Source organism: Scomber scombrus, chromosome 10 (assembly GCF_963691925.1).
Source record: "Scomber scombrus chromosome 10, fScoSco1.1, whole genome shotgun sequence".
NCBI lineage: Eukaryota > Metazoa > Chordata > Actinopteri > Scombriformes > Scombridae > Scomber > Scomber scombrus.
The window spans coordinates 27,041,214-27,056,304 of NC_084979.1; the positions used below are offsets into that span (position 1 = coordinate 27,041,214).

The 15,091-nt window shown below is 40.0% G+C and overlaps 1 protein-coding gene across 1 annotated transcript in view; it reads right to left on the bottom strand.

Annotated features, from left to right (window-relative positions):
* spryd3 (SPRY domain containing 3) overlaps window positions 1-15,091 on the bottom strand; it is a 62,735-nt gene that overhangs the window by 41,649 nt on the left and 5,995 nt on the right. Inside the window, exons 4-6 of the mRNA XM_062427664.1 lie at window positions 10,262-10,386; window positions 7,785-7,924; window positions 7,495-7,679 (exon numbers count right to left, since the gene is read on the bottom strand). Coding sequence (XP_062283648.1) covers window positions 7,495-7,679; window positions 7,785-7,924; window positions 10,262-10,386 — 450 coding nt within the window. The remainder of the gene's footprint in view (window positions 1-7,494; window positions 7,680-7,784; window positions 7,925-10,261; window positions 10,387-15,091) is intronic.

The following is a 15,091-nucleotide window of genomic DNA, read 5'->3' on the forward strand; positions in this document are numbered from 1 at the left end:
GAGAGTTATAAAACAAACACACAAGTAGATAGAATAGAGCGGAAGGAGGAGGAGGAAGAGGTGGAGGAGGGGGGAGGAGGGGGGTATTTGGCAAGGTAGGTATGATGATAGTGGGCAGAAATCTCGGATCAGATACCCACCTATCTAAACAGGAGTGGCCACCACCACCCCCCCTCCGACTGTAATGTAAACAGTTCACAAAGGCAAAGACTTAGCTGCAGACAAGTCACTACCATCACCATTGTACTCGGCATTCTGCGGCTTTGCACTTCTCAGTACCGCCTCATCAAAAGCATACCAGTCAGTAAAGTAATTTATCTTGCAGTAATTTTTCCCGTCACTCAGTTTTTCCCCCCCTCCTCCTCCTTCACAATCAGCGAGGACAGCCATCATCCGGAGCAGTGATTATACACGCTTATCAAATAGCAACGAGTAATAAAAAATGCTGTTGTGTTGTTGCTGCTGGAGAGAGAGAGAGAGAGAGAGAGAGAGAGAGAGAGAGAGAGAGAGAGAGAGAGAGAGAGAGAGAGAGAGAGAGAGAGAGAGAGAGAGAGAGAGAGAGAGAGAGAGAGAGAGAGAGAGAGAGAGAGAGAGAGAGAGAGAGAGAAGAAGTGTAATTAATCTATATGAATGATAGATACATGAGTCAATGGAGACCACCAGGAGTGGAAATATCTGTTACACAAAAGAGGAAAGGAGAGAGATGAGAGAAGTGAGGAGAGGAGAGGAGAGGAGAGGAGAGGAGAGGAGAGGAGGAGACAAATGAGAGGGGAAGTGAGGAGGAGAGGAGAGGAATGGAGAGGAGAGGAAAGGCGAGGAGAGGAGAGGAGGAGACAAATGAGAGGGGAAGTGAGGAGAGGAGAGGAGAGGAATGGAGAGGAGGTGAAAGGAGAGGTAAGGAGAGGAGAGGAGAGGAGAGGAGGAGACAAATGAGAGGGGAAGTGAGGAGGAGAGGAGAGGAATGGAGAGGAGAGGAGAGGAGAGGAGAGGAGAGGAGAGGAGAGGAGAGGAGAGGAGAGGAGAGGAGAGGAGAGGAATGGAGAGGAGAGGAAAGGAGAGGTAAGGCGAGGAGAGGAGAGGAGGAGACAAATGAGAGGGGAAGTGAGGAGAGAAGACAAGACAAAGATACAGGAGAGGAGAAGTGAAGAAGAGACAGATGAAAGGAGAGGAGAGGAAAAAAGAGATGGAGGAGAGAAGAGGAGAAAAGACAAAGATACAGGAGAGGAGGAGAAGAGACAGATGATAGAAGAAATGAGAGGAAAGAAAAGTAAGAGGAGAGGAGAGGAAAAAAGACAAAGATACAGGAAAGGAGGAGACAGGAAAAGAATCAAAGATAAAAGGAGAGGAGGAGACATGAATAGAGAAGAAGAAACAATGATGAAGAAGAGACAGATGAGAGGAGAGCAGGGGAGAAGAGAAGAGAGCCGATCTGCGTTCGGTGTAATTTAAACATTTTGGAAAACGTGAGGCGAACTGAGACGTTTCAGTGTTTAAAACCACACGATGAAATTAATTAGAAGTCAAAACCAACAGAGATTAAAGTGAGACCACCTGGCGTCTGATTAATCTCACCTCAAACTAATCCTGCTACTTCAAGACTTCTAACCTTCTTCTTTCTCTTCACTTCTCTCTCTCCTATATCCTATCTGTTCATTTCCTCTGCGACACTCTTCCTTTTTTTACTGTCTCTCGTTCTTTGTTCAAAAACCAAACTCTCTCAGTCATTCCAGGAAGCAGCTACTGTTACCACTCTGGTCCCACACCCTTCCCTCCTTCCCTCCCTCCGTCTTTTGGTGTGTTTACTAAAAAAAAATGAAAATCCTTGTACTTGTAAAAACCTGACAGCCTTATCAGTTTCGAGGATAATCACCCGCTTAAAACCCTCACAATGGTGACCACATCATTGGATCTGAAAGGCTAATGGTAGCTTACTCATGAGAGAAAAGAAAAAAGGGGGGATAGGAGAGAGGAGGGGAGGGAAAAACTTTCTGGACTACCCGAGCAGCCGGGCACCCCAGCTGTGAAAACCTCCAACCACATGAGAAAGAGTAAAAGATTCCTCAGAGTCCCGTTACTCCACTTATTGAATTTTTACTACCTGGTGGACTGCCAGGCACTTGGCTCCATCAACACGTCTCATGCCATTTGCTGACTCCCGGCACCAGAAAAACAGAAAGAAGAAGAAGAAGAAGAAGAGACAGAGAGAGAGTGAGAGAAAGAGAGAGACTGCTGGTTGAATCATCCCTCTGACCCACAGCGAGCATCCTGCTTTTATCGCCTCCAGAGAAGATGATAGCCTCTCTATGTGTATTTCAGATGTTTGCCTATCACTGTGGACAGACGTGTTTATCACACAACCACATGCGGGACCCACACACACACACATATACACAAAGCTATCATTGACAAACCTGCCTGTAGTCTTGTGGTTACTCTTTTTGAAGTTGGGAGGTCGGGGCACTAAGAGCTCACACATCAACACAGAACAAAGGTGTTACAGTTCACTATTGAAGAGTGGTGGGAATAAAAAAAAAGAAAAAAGCATTGTGATGAAACGCAAGTCGCCAACAATGAAATCCATTGAAGGGGCCGAATATCAATTACGTGAATCAGAGTTTAGTCAATGTCTGAGAACCTAAAACTCCTAAACTTTTACACAGGAAACCCTACAACCCACCGGATGGATGAAGGGGAGGTGTGACGTCACCTGTCGGTTTGCAACGGAGCTGGCTCGAAGCCCGGAGACGAGGTTATGGTTGGCGCAATCTTCTCTGTTTGGAGCCAGGATCTTCCAAGATAACGAGTGAGGGGTGTTTCCTCTCACGCTCCGAAAAAACACTCCCTGCTACCTCAGGCTGAGGCGAACGCTGGCCTACTGATGCACAACATCAGCTACTAGAGGTGGGAAACTCAGGGAAGGTCATGATTTAATTCAATTTGCGATCTTTTGGCTTCCGATTCGATTCAGATATGATTCTCAATCCAAAACCGATTCACGACTGAATAAACAGAGAGACATTTCTGTCTCTTGCTCCGGTATACTGTCTGTCAAACCATTCAAATTCATAATTGATTGGCATGACAGATCAGAAATCTACATTACCAAAGCAGAACAGATGATAACAGATAACAAAATAAATACACAATATGCAAATATGAGTCTCATGTTGTACTTGTTAGACTTTAATACTGTTGTTCATCGTTTGTCATTTGAAAACATCAGAGAAATTAAAAGTGTGCGGCCTGGTTTTAGTTCAGTTGTAAAATACAAGCACAGCACAGAGTATCTCTCTCCTGCCGGCTGCAGTGTCGATTACGCCGGGCGGCAGTGGAGGACACGGTAGAGATGCTGGTATGCGTCTGTTCAAACAGTAGTTTAGCCGACTTCCCTGCAGCGGAGCTCAGAGCGGGAAACAGTCGCTCTGCGTCACTCTGTCCTCTGTTTCCATCATAATTATGCATTTACGTCATTTAGAGACAAAGAAAATGTAAAAGTTTACAGCCGCTCACGCTGTCAGCGATAAAAGGTAACGATCAGACTGACTAAATGTGAGTCAACTCTGGGGGCTTATAGACTGATGCTTAGACTCAGTGACTTTTAGGGGACAGCCCTGCATTTAACCAACAAGCCAAATAAAGTCAGTGTGTGGGAGAAAGAGAGAGGAGGAGGGAACATTACTGACAATTAAGATAAAAGTTAACTGCATTCATTCATGAATTAATCTGAAAGCATCTAATAGTCTCCTGCCTGTATGAGAATAATAAACTAAAGGGGCGGTGGAGTGCTCCGCTGTGTTATTATTACTGTCATGTCTCCAGCAGTGGCGAGCAGCCTCTGTAATATCAGCTACTTTAGCTAAATTGTGCTAACAGGGCAGGTTTCATAATCCTGTCACATTAACAATAACATTAAGTTATAGATCTGCACGTTTGGACAAAAATCCACTTTTTGTTCTTTGAACAGAAATTCAAAAGTCCGACTCAGTGCAACCGGGACGAACAACAGGTGAGCCAACCGTCAATCAACACCTATAAGGGAGACATCAAAGCTACTGCAAGTCTTCAGATCGTATTAACGGAGCAATCATTTACAAAATGACCACAGCACACATGTTAAAAGGGCTTGAATTTAGCAGTTGAGACCATGATGATTCACTAAAAAAATATCATTGGCTCTGTGCGTCTCATCAACTGACACACACCTCTATTCATTCATATACTGTATGTGTGTAGTTTGTGTATGTGTGTAGTTTGTGTGTGTGTTGAAACGAGGGCTGTCCATGACTCAGGATTTCTAAAGGCGACTCAGAGTCGACAATTCAGACTGATGCATCGACTCTATATTCATCTCATTACATATATTTCATTCTAACAGGAGCACATACTAAAACAACTTTACTTACTTAATTGGTTTCTTTCTTCAATACAACCTCCTATAAGAAGTATTCATGTCCCTCAGTTAGCCCTACATGCAAATCAGCAGCCCCCCACTCTATTAATATAACTACCTACATGAGTCTCATGTTTTACTTCTTAGATTCGTGTTTAATGCTGTTGTTCATCGTTTGTCATTTGAAAACATCAGAGAAATAAAAAGTGTGCGTCCTGGTTTTAGTTCAGTTGTAAAATACAGGCACAGCACAGAGTATCTCTCTCCTGCCGGCTGCTGACGGCCGAAGTGTCGATTACGCCGGGGCGGCAGTGGAGGACACGGTAGAGATGCTGGTATGCGTCTGTTCAAACAGTAATTTAGCTGACTTCCCTGCAGCGGAGCTCAAAGCGGGAAACAGTCACTCTGCGTCACGCTGTCCTCTGTTTCCATCATAATTATGCATTTACGTCATTTAGAGACAAAGAAAACGTAAAAGTTTACAGCCGCTCACGCTGTCAGCGATAAAAAGTAACGATCAGACTGACTAAATGTGAGTCAACTCGGGGGGCTTATAGACTGATGCTTAGACTCAGTGACTTTTAGGGGACAGCCCTGCATTTAACCAACAAGCCAAATAAAGTCAGTGTGTGAGAGAAAGAGAAGGATGGAACTACTGCAAGAAAGAGGGGAGCGAAGGAACCAGAAAGTGTGCTCCTGTGGGTGATTGAGAGGGAGCACACAGATGGACAGAGACTTGAAACTGAAACTTAACTTTTATGTGGTAATTATTTGATGTCATTCTCAGGTTTATCGGTGAATTTTATGAAACTCCAAAGCAGACAGCAGTCTGTCCTGAAAGAGAGATGCAGGATGACAGCCGTCTTATGAATGGGTTTAAATGTCAGCAGAACACGTGTCGGGTAGACGTGCATCATACCTGCGTCATACCTGCGTCATACCTGCGTCATCTCCGCACTGGAAAGTGGTATAAGTGATATGCCAAAAGCGTGTCAATAAAGGAAGCCAGGTGGGAGGGAAGGACGCAGACTGAGAATTTGCCTAGGGCACCAAATCATCCAACACTGAGAATTAGTATGGTGAAGGAATGGTACTGATTTATAGTTTGGCATCGGATTTCACCCGTTGATAGAATCACCGCTACACCGGCGGGATGTGTCGTACATTATTTGATGTTTAAAGCTTCGTGTTTGAGTGACAGAAAACATGAAAAAAAAACAGAAAAAATGTGTTATAGTGTGTAAAATAGATTTCATCTTAATTTATTATGTTTAATTTGGATATAATAACTCAGGACTATCATGGGTGTAATTAAAACAATTACATTGTGGAAATCATTCACCACATCTGGCAACCAAAAACTGCTGGAGGTGCTTTTCATTTCCTTTATTCAAGTCTGAAGATGGAGTTCCTATCTCTATAACTGAGCCCTGTATATGAAGAAGTAGATACGTTATCCAGCTTGTGTGTCTAAACTTTGCAGGTAAATTTACAAAACTGTTGCATAATCCTGCACTTCTAAAGACTCAACGTCTTCACTGAAAGTCTGCGGTTAATCTTTATACCAAACCTGAAAAAGGAAAAACCCCTACGCTGATGTTATTAAGAAATCTGCAAAAAAAAAAAAACAAACCACTTCAAATGTGACCTCGATCCATTCCCGGACCAAATTGTTCAAGTAACTGTGTCTGAAGCTTTCTCCGAAATTAAGATAGCATTAAAGTACAGTTGTCACCAAAGAGGGATTTGCTAAAGAACACACAGCTGAAGGATCTCATAAGAGTACAAAACAAACATGGGGGGTGGAAACTGGCAACCACCTTGCACAAGCTGCAGAAAAGCTACTATAATCTAGCTCTTTCAAAAGGACATATGCTAGTTAAACAAACCAAATATATGCCCTGTGTAATCCGTGTGTTTTCACGTACATTGTGTCTCTGTGTCCACAACACAAAGAGGGCAAATATTGTGCTGAAGTGATTAATAGACTCTAAAAGTGGTACAACATTGAAAACAAGCAGGACCTGGTTAATTTTCACATTAATGTTTTCTAGTTTGTTTGAAATATGGTCAGAACTATTTAGCGAAATGAAGACATTTCCCATGAGCACCACCGCTTCATGTTATAAAGATCTTAGCTAGCCTGTGCTTTTGTTTTGGGAGCAAGTGAAAGAAAGGTAATGAAACTATTTGTGGCTATGTAAGACTAATAATTGTAATATGATGATGGTGATGTAAGTAAACTTTGTTTTGGCACTGTTTATACACCTAGGTTACATGTAAGGCTGGATTCACACCTAATCTGGCATTGCATCACCTTTTTCACGGGGTTGTGCATGTGATGTGGGCCTGTTTATTTGTGCCTTAGAACATAACTGCTGTGAAACAATGAGGAAAAAATATGTATTATTATTTTACGGAGTACTCCCCGTGCAAAGCTGGTATGCTGGTATGCTGGTGCCGGTCGGGCCCAGGAACATCTTAAGTGAAAAATAAAAAATAACTGCTGCACACTGTACTGACTTTACTGTGACTTTACAAAAGCTTTTGTAATTTTAGTGAGTGAACCTGATGAAGCTGCAGGTGAAAATCGATAAAGTCACAATAAAGTCAGTTCAGTGGTTAATGTTTTATTTCTTGTTTTAGTTTTCATGTTTCAGATTCACTCCTCATATCCTCCTCGTCTTTTTTAAAATGGGTCCAACTTTTCTTTTTAACAATATCAAATAAAAAGAAATTTCCTCCTGTCGTCTAAGAAACATCTTTACCCCGTAATGCTAAAATACTACATGTAATATAAATAAAGACTCTTCTAGCGTGCGCGCTGTAGAATAACTACAACTTAGAACAACTACACAGAAATAGCCAATCTTCTCGCTGATGGTCTTCTTTGCTTGTTTAGATCGTATAAAGGAATCAGAGGCATCATGAAACTGTCTCATAACCAGTTTAAAGCTCTTATAAAGACTTTAAATTCCAAGAAATACTCCACCATGCTGAGAAGTTTCGCTGTTCTGAACGCAGAATGATAAAACTGATATCGACCTAACTCTCCTCAAATGAGTTTTAACCATCAAGCAATCAATTAGACTCATTCCACTTACCGTGCCGCTCACCCTGACGTCATAAAGCCGTCCCCAGTCATCTTCATGGCTGTCCACCATCATCATGCTATCATCCTCCTCCAGGAACCACTCAGCCTGCAGGTCAACCTTCACCTCCTCCCCCATGGAGTGCATCCCTACGGCGGGGAACAGCCCTTCAGCAGACACGGGAACCTCCACTGAACCTACCTGGATGAGAGACGGTAACAAAACAGAGACAATTCTGCTGGTTTCATTTGCTGAATCACGAAAATAAAAGCCTTACAGAGTGTCATAAAGGTTAAAAACACCTACCTCTTTGCCATTTTTGGTGAAAAAGACTGTTGTAAAACCTCCTTCGATATTTTCTGAGTGTATTCCACAGCCAATGCGGTCACCACGAGCACATTTTGGCCCAAATTGTTGCCCCACAGGGTTACCGTTATACAACCTAGGAAGAAAGGAGACTCAATAAGTAATAAGTAATGTAGTTCCATCATTAATCTTTTTATAACTCAAATGAAAAATTAAACTGAATTTATACTTGTGTATGAGATTAAGGGATCACAAGTCACACTACAAGTCATAACTTTGGATACACCTTCTCATTAAAGGGTTTTTCTTTATTCTTTACTATTTTCTACACTGGACATAAAAATTATAAAATAATACATATAAAGTTATGTATTGAACAAATAAAGTGTTAAATAAAGTAAGATCAAGATATCATATTGCCAAATGTGTGCGAAGCTGTCATCAAGGCAGATAGTGGCTACTTTGAGGAATCTAAAATATGAAAGATATTTTTTGTTCACTACATGATTCCTTCTGTGTAATTTCATAATTATGATGTTTTCAGTATCTTTCTTCAATGTAGGAAACAGTAAAGATAAAGAAAACCCCTTGAATGAGTAAGTATGTCCAAACCTTTGACTGGTTTAACACTTTTAAATCGTGTTTAAATGTCTTTTTATTTTGCCATATGTTGCTTTTATATTCTGTCTTAAGCACTTGTTGTTGAAACATGCTATACAAATAAATTTGCCTTGATAAAAACTGGAAGATGAAGGAAACAAAGCTTCACAATTTGCCACGTCGATGAGTGGTTTTGAACTTTTCCTCTAACTCTGTGCACGAAGGGGATAAGCTAATTTTCCAAAATATATAAAACAACGTAAATGCACCTTGTAAAAAAATGTTTTTAAAAAATGACTTCAGCTATTAATGGTTTCACAATAACAGCGTCTGACTCAATAACATCAGCGAGACGAGGCAACATGTCCCATTATGTCATTCTTTATCCGTGTTAATCAAAGAATGTAAACACAGTTACTTTTGAGTATCGAATGTCAGCACAATGCAGGCTGATGCACCACACTGCACATTGTGGCAGGGCTACCAACAGGTGAAATCAAACACTGAAATACACATATTTATATAATAACAGAAACATACACACTCACTGAGAACTTTATTAGGTACATCTGTGCAATCTCATGTAATCCAATACAACAGCTCGGCTATAAATTCTACTTTTATGAAGCTTACACAGTTTCAGTTTTTGTTGACACTGTCTGAAAGGTGATAATTTATGTTTATTACTGGGTGGAGGTGTTGGGTCTACTGGATTTCATGATATTGAAATGTGTTCCTAATATTTTGGCCATCCCATTAATATACATGACTTTTCAATATAATGCACCCCAGTACACCAACATGAATGAAAATGTAAAAGCTTCGTAAAAGTAGAATTTATGGCGGAGCTGTTGTATTGGACTGCATGAGATTGCACAGGTGTACCTAATAAAACTCTAGATGAAGGTAAATGTAGCTTTAAAAACAGGACGTCAAACCCGCAGTATCCCCAGTAGTTCAAGCACAACTGCTTATGAGTTTTTATTAAACACTTTTAATCTAGTTTCAGTGTTTTAGGTAGATGCCTCGACTCAGTCATTTCTACTTCTTTCTTCTCCAATATACAGATTCCTACTCAAGAGTATCTGCAATTCATTTAACAATCTGATAACAGTGCTCTCTTTCTCCCAAGTTTAAAATCTGTATTGTGAGTGGATGTCATTGGGATCATTCCTATGTGAGATAAGACGAGGCCAGGAATTGCTGCGGCGCTAAAAACTGAGTCCACAGCTCGACTTAATGAATGTAACCGATAGCAGAAACTTTACAACATTGGCAAAGCGACTGTATTTAATGTGGCTCTCTCACATCTGTTTCAGTCTGCTCAATAAGAGTTGGAATCAACAACATTTTTCAAATTAATTATGAGTCATTTTATCGAGCAAAAATGCAAAACACTCACTGACTCCACCTCAGTTATGAGAATTAGCTGCTTTTATCTGTTTTGCATGATGATTGTAAATTCACTTCTTATTATAGCAGAGTTTTGTGGGAGTTTAGCTGCATTATTTTAAGCCGAAATACTTTGAATGCTTTGACTTCGTAGACACAGGTGATTATCAGGAAAACAAATTGATTATAAACTTGGGCTCTGGGAAATCGTGATGGTAATTTTTTAACCAATTTGTACATTTACAGACAAAAAAAAAGGGAGGTGCAAGGTTCGGCAGCATTACAACAAAACTACTCATCTGACCGGTTTTTATGCCGCTGAAAAATGTTCCAAAAAAGTCAAAGCTAAGAAGAATGATATAGAGGTTTACTGTTGTAGTTATGTGTGGATGCAGCAGCAACAGGCCACAATCCTCTTTCCCAAACCATCCAAGAAACCGACGCTGTACTGTAGTGCAAAGATGATTGTGGTTTGACTTACTTGCCGTTGTCAGCGTGGTAAGCTACAGAGTATGGCAGCCAGCCAGGCTGGTGGTCCAGCCTGTAGAATTTAGGCACCAGGCCCACAGCAATGGTCCCCCTCACCCCCGTGTCCACTATTGTCACCTACACACACACACACAAACACACACACACACACAAACAATGTAACTACAACTGTGGTTCCAGAAATAGTCAGTTTAAACCTATTGCTACACTTAAACAGTCTTTTAATATGTTTTTACTCACTTATGTGGGCAAAATGAAGAGGTTTTTTTTTTTTTTAAAAAGCAGCATGGATTTATAGCAGAAACCCAAAATTAAAACACACACATATTTTACTATGAGAACCTTCACTGTCTCACACCTTGAATGGAAAACCCGACTCAAGAAAGTGAGCCTGCTGTAAATCTCGGGCCTTTCTTCACCCTCAGTATGTCTGTGTGGCTCTCACCCAAATGCCCAGAGTCTGACTCCCTGCTCGGGTACACAGCTGTGCCACTGGCAGCACGGGAACACCTCCGCAATCCCGCAACCCCCCCCCCCCCCCCCCACCCCTTCTGACGTATCACCCCGTCTCCCTCAGACGTCACGCCAAGCAGAGCTAAATGCCCAGAGTCTGACTCCCTGCTCGGGTACACAGCTGTGCCAGTGGCCGCATGGGAAAACCTCCACAGTTACCCCCCCGCCTCCCCCCTCCCCCCTCCTGCTCCTCCTCAGACGTATCACCCCCTCATCCTCAGACGTCATGCCGCCCGCCGGCTAAGCTCAATCAGAGCAAAATGACACACACTGCCAAGCAGAATGAGGTGAAAGGCAAAGCAGACAAACGGGAGAATGCACTTTCCTCTAAAAAGGTCACTGGAGGATATAAAGAATGAGACAGAAACCAGAGGATCTGCAAACTCTGTGATGACAGCTACGTGGGAGACGAGTATCTTATTTACTTTGAATCTAAGCATAATGAATTACTTGCCAAAGCATTATTTAAACCATCTGTTTAAATTAATTTTGTTGGTACAATCAGATAACCTAAAACTTTGATTTGGTGTATTTTTGAAGGATATAGTTCCTCGTGTTGTACTTTATCCATGCTGCACACCGGTGTTTAATTACTGCTTCCCACTCCTTTTCAGATATGGTTGACAATCTTGCATTGCGTTATGCTTATTGTTACGTGTAAGTCTATTTTTTTTTCAGTATGACCATTTTGCTTTCTTTTCATGTTTGTTCCCAAATAAAATGTTAATGCTCTGTTTGTGCTCCACACCAACATATGTGCAGTTCCTTCATCGTGTTTCTTCCTTTTCTTTATGTCGTCCTCGCTCTAACAATTGTTCAGTCTTATTATCAGCTTGTCAATCAACTGTGAAGCACTTTTAACTACATTTAACTACACGAAAGGTAAAGCCCAACCGATACATCGTTCAACTGATATTATCAGCCTATATTGGCCTGTCACAGATATATCGGTATCAGCATTTATTCCATCCGATATGTGCTCATATTTTTTTAAAGACCGCATTTTATACATATTTAATAATCTCTTCCTAATTCAAGTTTAATATATACATATTAAATATGAAGTGAAGTTAACTGTTTCAGTGCAATGATGTTATTTTATAAAAAGTATACTCTTTTTTTTTTTTTGTCAAGGATTTATTTTTGGGTATTTTTGCCTTTATTTTTGCCTTTATTTGACAGTAGGGGGCATCGAGGCCGACAGGAAACAGGGAGAGTGTGAGAGGAATGACTTGCAGCAAAGGTCCCTTGATGGAATTGAACCAGGGACATTATGCTGCGTGCACGGTAACCACTCGGCTACCGATGCGCTCCGAAAGGACATAAAGTTACGTTCCATAAAGTATCTTTTTCACAAGCGTTTGATAACCACATAAAAAAAGTGTTTTTGTGTACATATTTTGTATATATATAAGATTATCTGCCGATATATTGATATCGGAATTTTTTTACTCCCCAATATCGGTGTCTGCCCCAAAAATCCTAATGAAAGGTGCTGCCTCCCCCATTCTTTACCCATCTTCCTTCCTCAGATCGCTGATCCTACATTGTTTGAGACTCAATGATGATGATGCAAAATAATATTAGTAGGTATTTATTAAAATGCATCTCCTAGAACTCATATTGGTGGCGATGAATTCAGAAGGGCAGTAAGCTGCATCATATGTACAATTTTATCAATGAGCATGCTCCTCAATATTTTGGTCCATACTCAGTTTATAATACCAGGGCCAGTGTGCGTTCTTGTAAAGTGCCTCGAGTGAATAATGCAGACAGAAGTTCCTTTTTTATACCGGTGTCATGTCGTGGAGCAGCCTGCCGCTACACATTTAGTCTTTAAATATGAAAGTGGGTTATAGAAGTCACTTTAAGAGTTTCTTTATGGAACGGGGTAAAAGAAAGTTTGTTTTGTTTGTCAATGTCTTTCTGAGAGTTATTTTTAATCTTCTAGATTGTGTTTGTTTAGTATTTTACGCTGAATGTTTTGTGCTTCTTTGTCGTCTAACATCTTGGAACCATGTTGGAAATAAGTGTTTGACATGATATCCTTTGGATTCTTTTTTCTCTGCCTGATAATCCAATAAAATCAATCAATCAATCAATCAATCAATGTATAGCACTGAAGCAGCTCACGTTATTTCATCTTATTTTCCATCCGCTTGCCTACACATTTATCTATTTATTTATCATTCCCATTTTTCTTCGAATTTATCTTCTACATTTGTCGTTTTGTTTTGATTACTTATTTTTTACACATGTCTGAGCCTGTTTCTATTGTTTGTTTTACAAATAGTAATAAAGAAAAAAAAATAGTTTTTTTTAAAAGTTATGACTAATGGTTGAAGGTTGGGTGTTATAAGCAAATGCTTCAGCATACACCTTTTCGGTTGGAAACTGCTTTATTTATCTATTTATTTATTTTTACTTTTGTTTTACCCTTTTGTCTCGTCACTAGTTGGTGGAGATGAAGGACAAGGATCGGGGACGTATGACTGTTTGCTTTGGTTGTGTGTTTGAGTCCGGTGACCGAAAATAAACTAAACTAAAAACACCTGAACATCTAAATAAAAACCGTAACTGATACTGACACTGAGGCGAACCGACCCCTCCCACCGCAGACATAAATTTTTTCAAAACCCTCCACTCCGGCACGAAGTTGCAGTCTTTCGTGACCAAAACTGCACACCACCACTGCAGCCGACCTCATCGACAACGTCCAGGACCCCCGCTGACACAGACTCATAGACGCCACACCTAACATTAATGAGAAATCTATAATCTTATATTCAGTGTTGGGGAGTAACTAGTTACATGTAACAGTGTTATGTAGTTTAATTACAAAAAAATTTAACTGTAATCCGTTACAGTTACTGATGAAAATGTTGATGATTATAAAGGAGGTTAAATCTGAAGTCAGACATTTAAGATTTTGCTCAGGAGGGTTTATTCCTAATTTTTTAAATATTTAACATGTTACTGAATACATATATTGCTGTTTTTAATTCTTTAAAAACAATATTGTTATATTTTTTAAATAAATCATGACGTGGGCTTAAATGGGGCACACATGGGCTTAAATGGAGTCCAGTACCAATTAAGACTATATTATTATAGATTATATATACATACATACAAGAGCTGCCTCAATCATCTAATGAGAGGACTTGAAAGATCACTGACTAATTAATGAGCACATGGGTTAATACAAATAATGTGTAATAATAATCACCTGTCAGACAATAGAATATGAAAATGATCAAAATGGTAAAATACAATAGATAAACAGTACAATTAAGGACATGATGTCACTTTATAAATAAATATGCTCAATACATTTTTTTCCATTTTGTGATTGCACCTTCCTCCTACGGACCTGTCGCTACTCAGGTGTGCAGAGATGCCTTTCACCATCAATATCCTCAACATCATTTTTCAAAACTCACTCACTCTTCACATATTTCTACTTATTTTTTTATGGCGAAAATGTATTCATTTAAACTCAATTTTACCTCGAAAGACCGTTGAGGAGGAATCAACAACTACAACAATATCAGGTAGGTAAATAAAAGAAGATAAAAACAATTAATGAATACAAATAAAACAGATACAATTACCGTGAAGTTTGAAATCAATTAAAACAAGGTCTAGGATACAGCCTTTAAAACAGTCTAATTTTAAGGCAGATTTTTCCCTATTTCAGATCTGACTAGTGGAGTGAACCTATTCTGTATGACTTCAGAGTTAGAAGAGATGAAATATTGAGTGGTATCTGTAATAAGGCTTAACAGATGAATAAAAACCAGTCCTGATTCATATATTTACACCACCTGTCTTTGGTGGTGGTTGTTTTTATTCTCTTACCTCTTCTTTTATTGTTACGCACCACAAAACAAAGATACATTTCATCGTATCTGGAAACTTACTCTGCAATAAATCTGATCCTGATGAGCCGTTAAGTTATGTTGATATATTAATTTTTTTTCTTTCTTATTTAATAAATCTAATAAAAACAAGCAGGAATGCCGCAGATGTTTCGACTTTGCTTTTGAAGACGGATGACCTAAACTGGAGAGAGCACGGCTAGACGAAACACGAGGACGGCAGTGACGCATACTTTGACAGTAACCTGACCTTTTCTCTGAATAAAAGCTTCCAAATTTTTGAGATATCTGGGAAACTCTACAGCGTGTGCGTCACTGAGTGGAGAATAATGTAGCATCAACTCCGGTTAATGGCTACATTAAAAAATCCATTTGTTTAAATGTCAGAGGGATACATCAGCCTCTCAAATGTGATTCTCATTTAAATA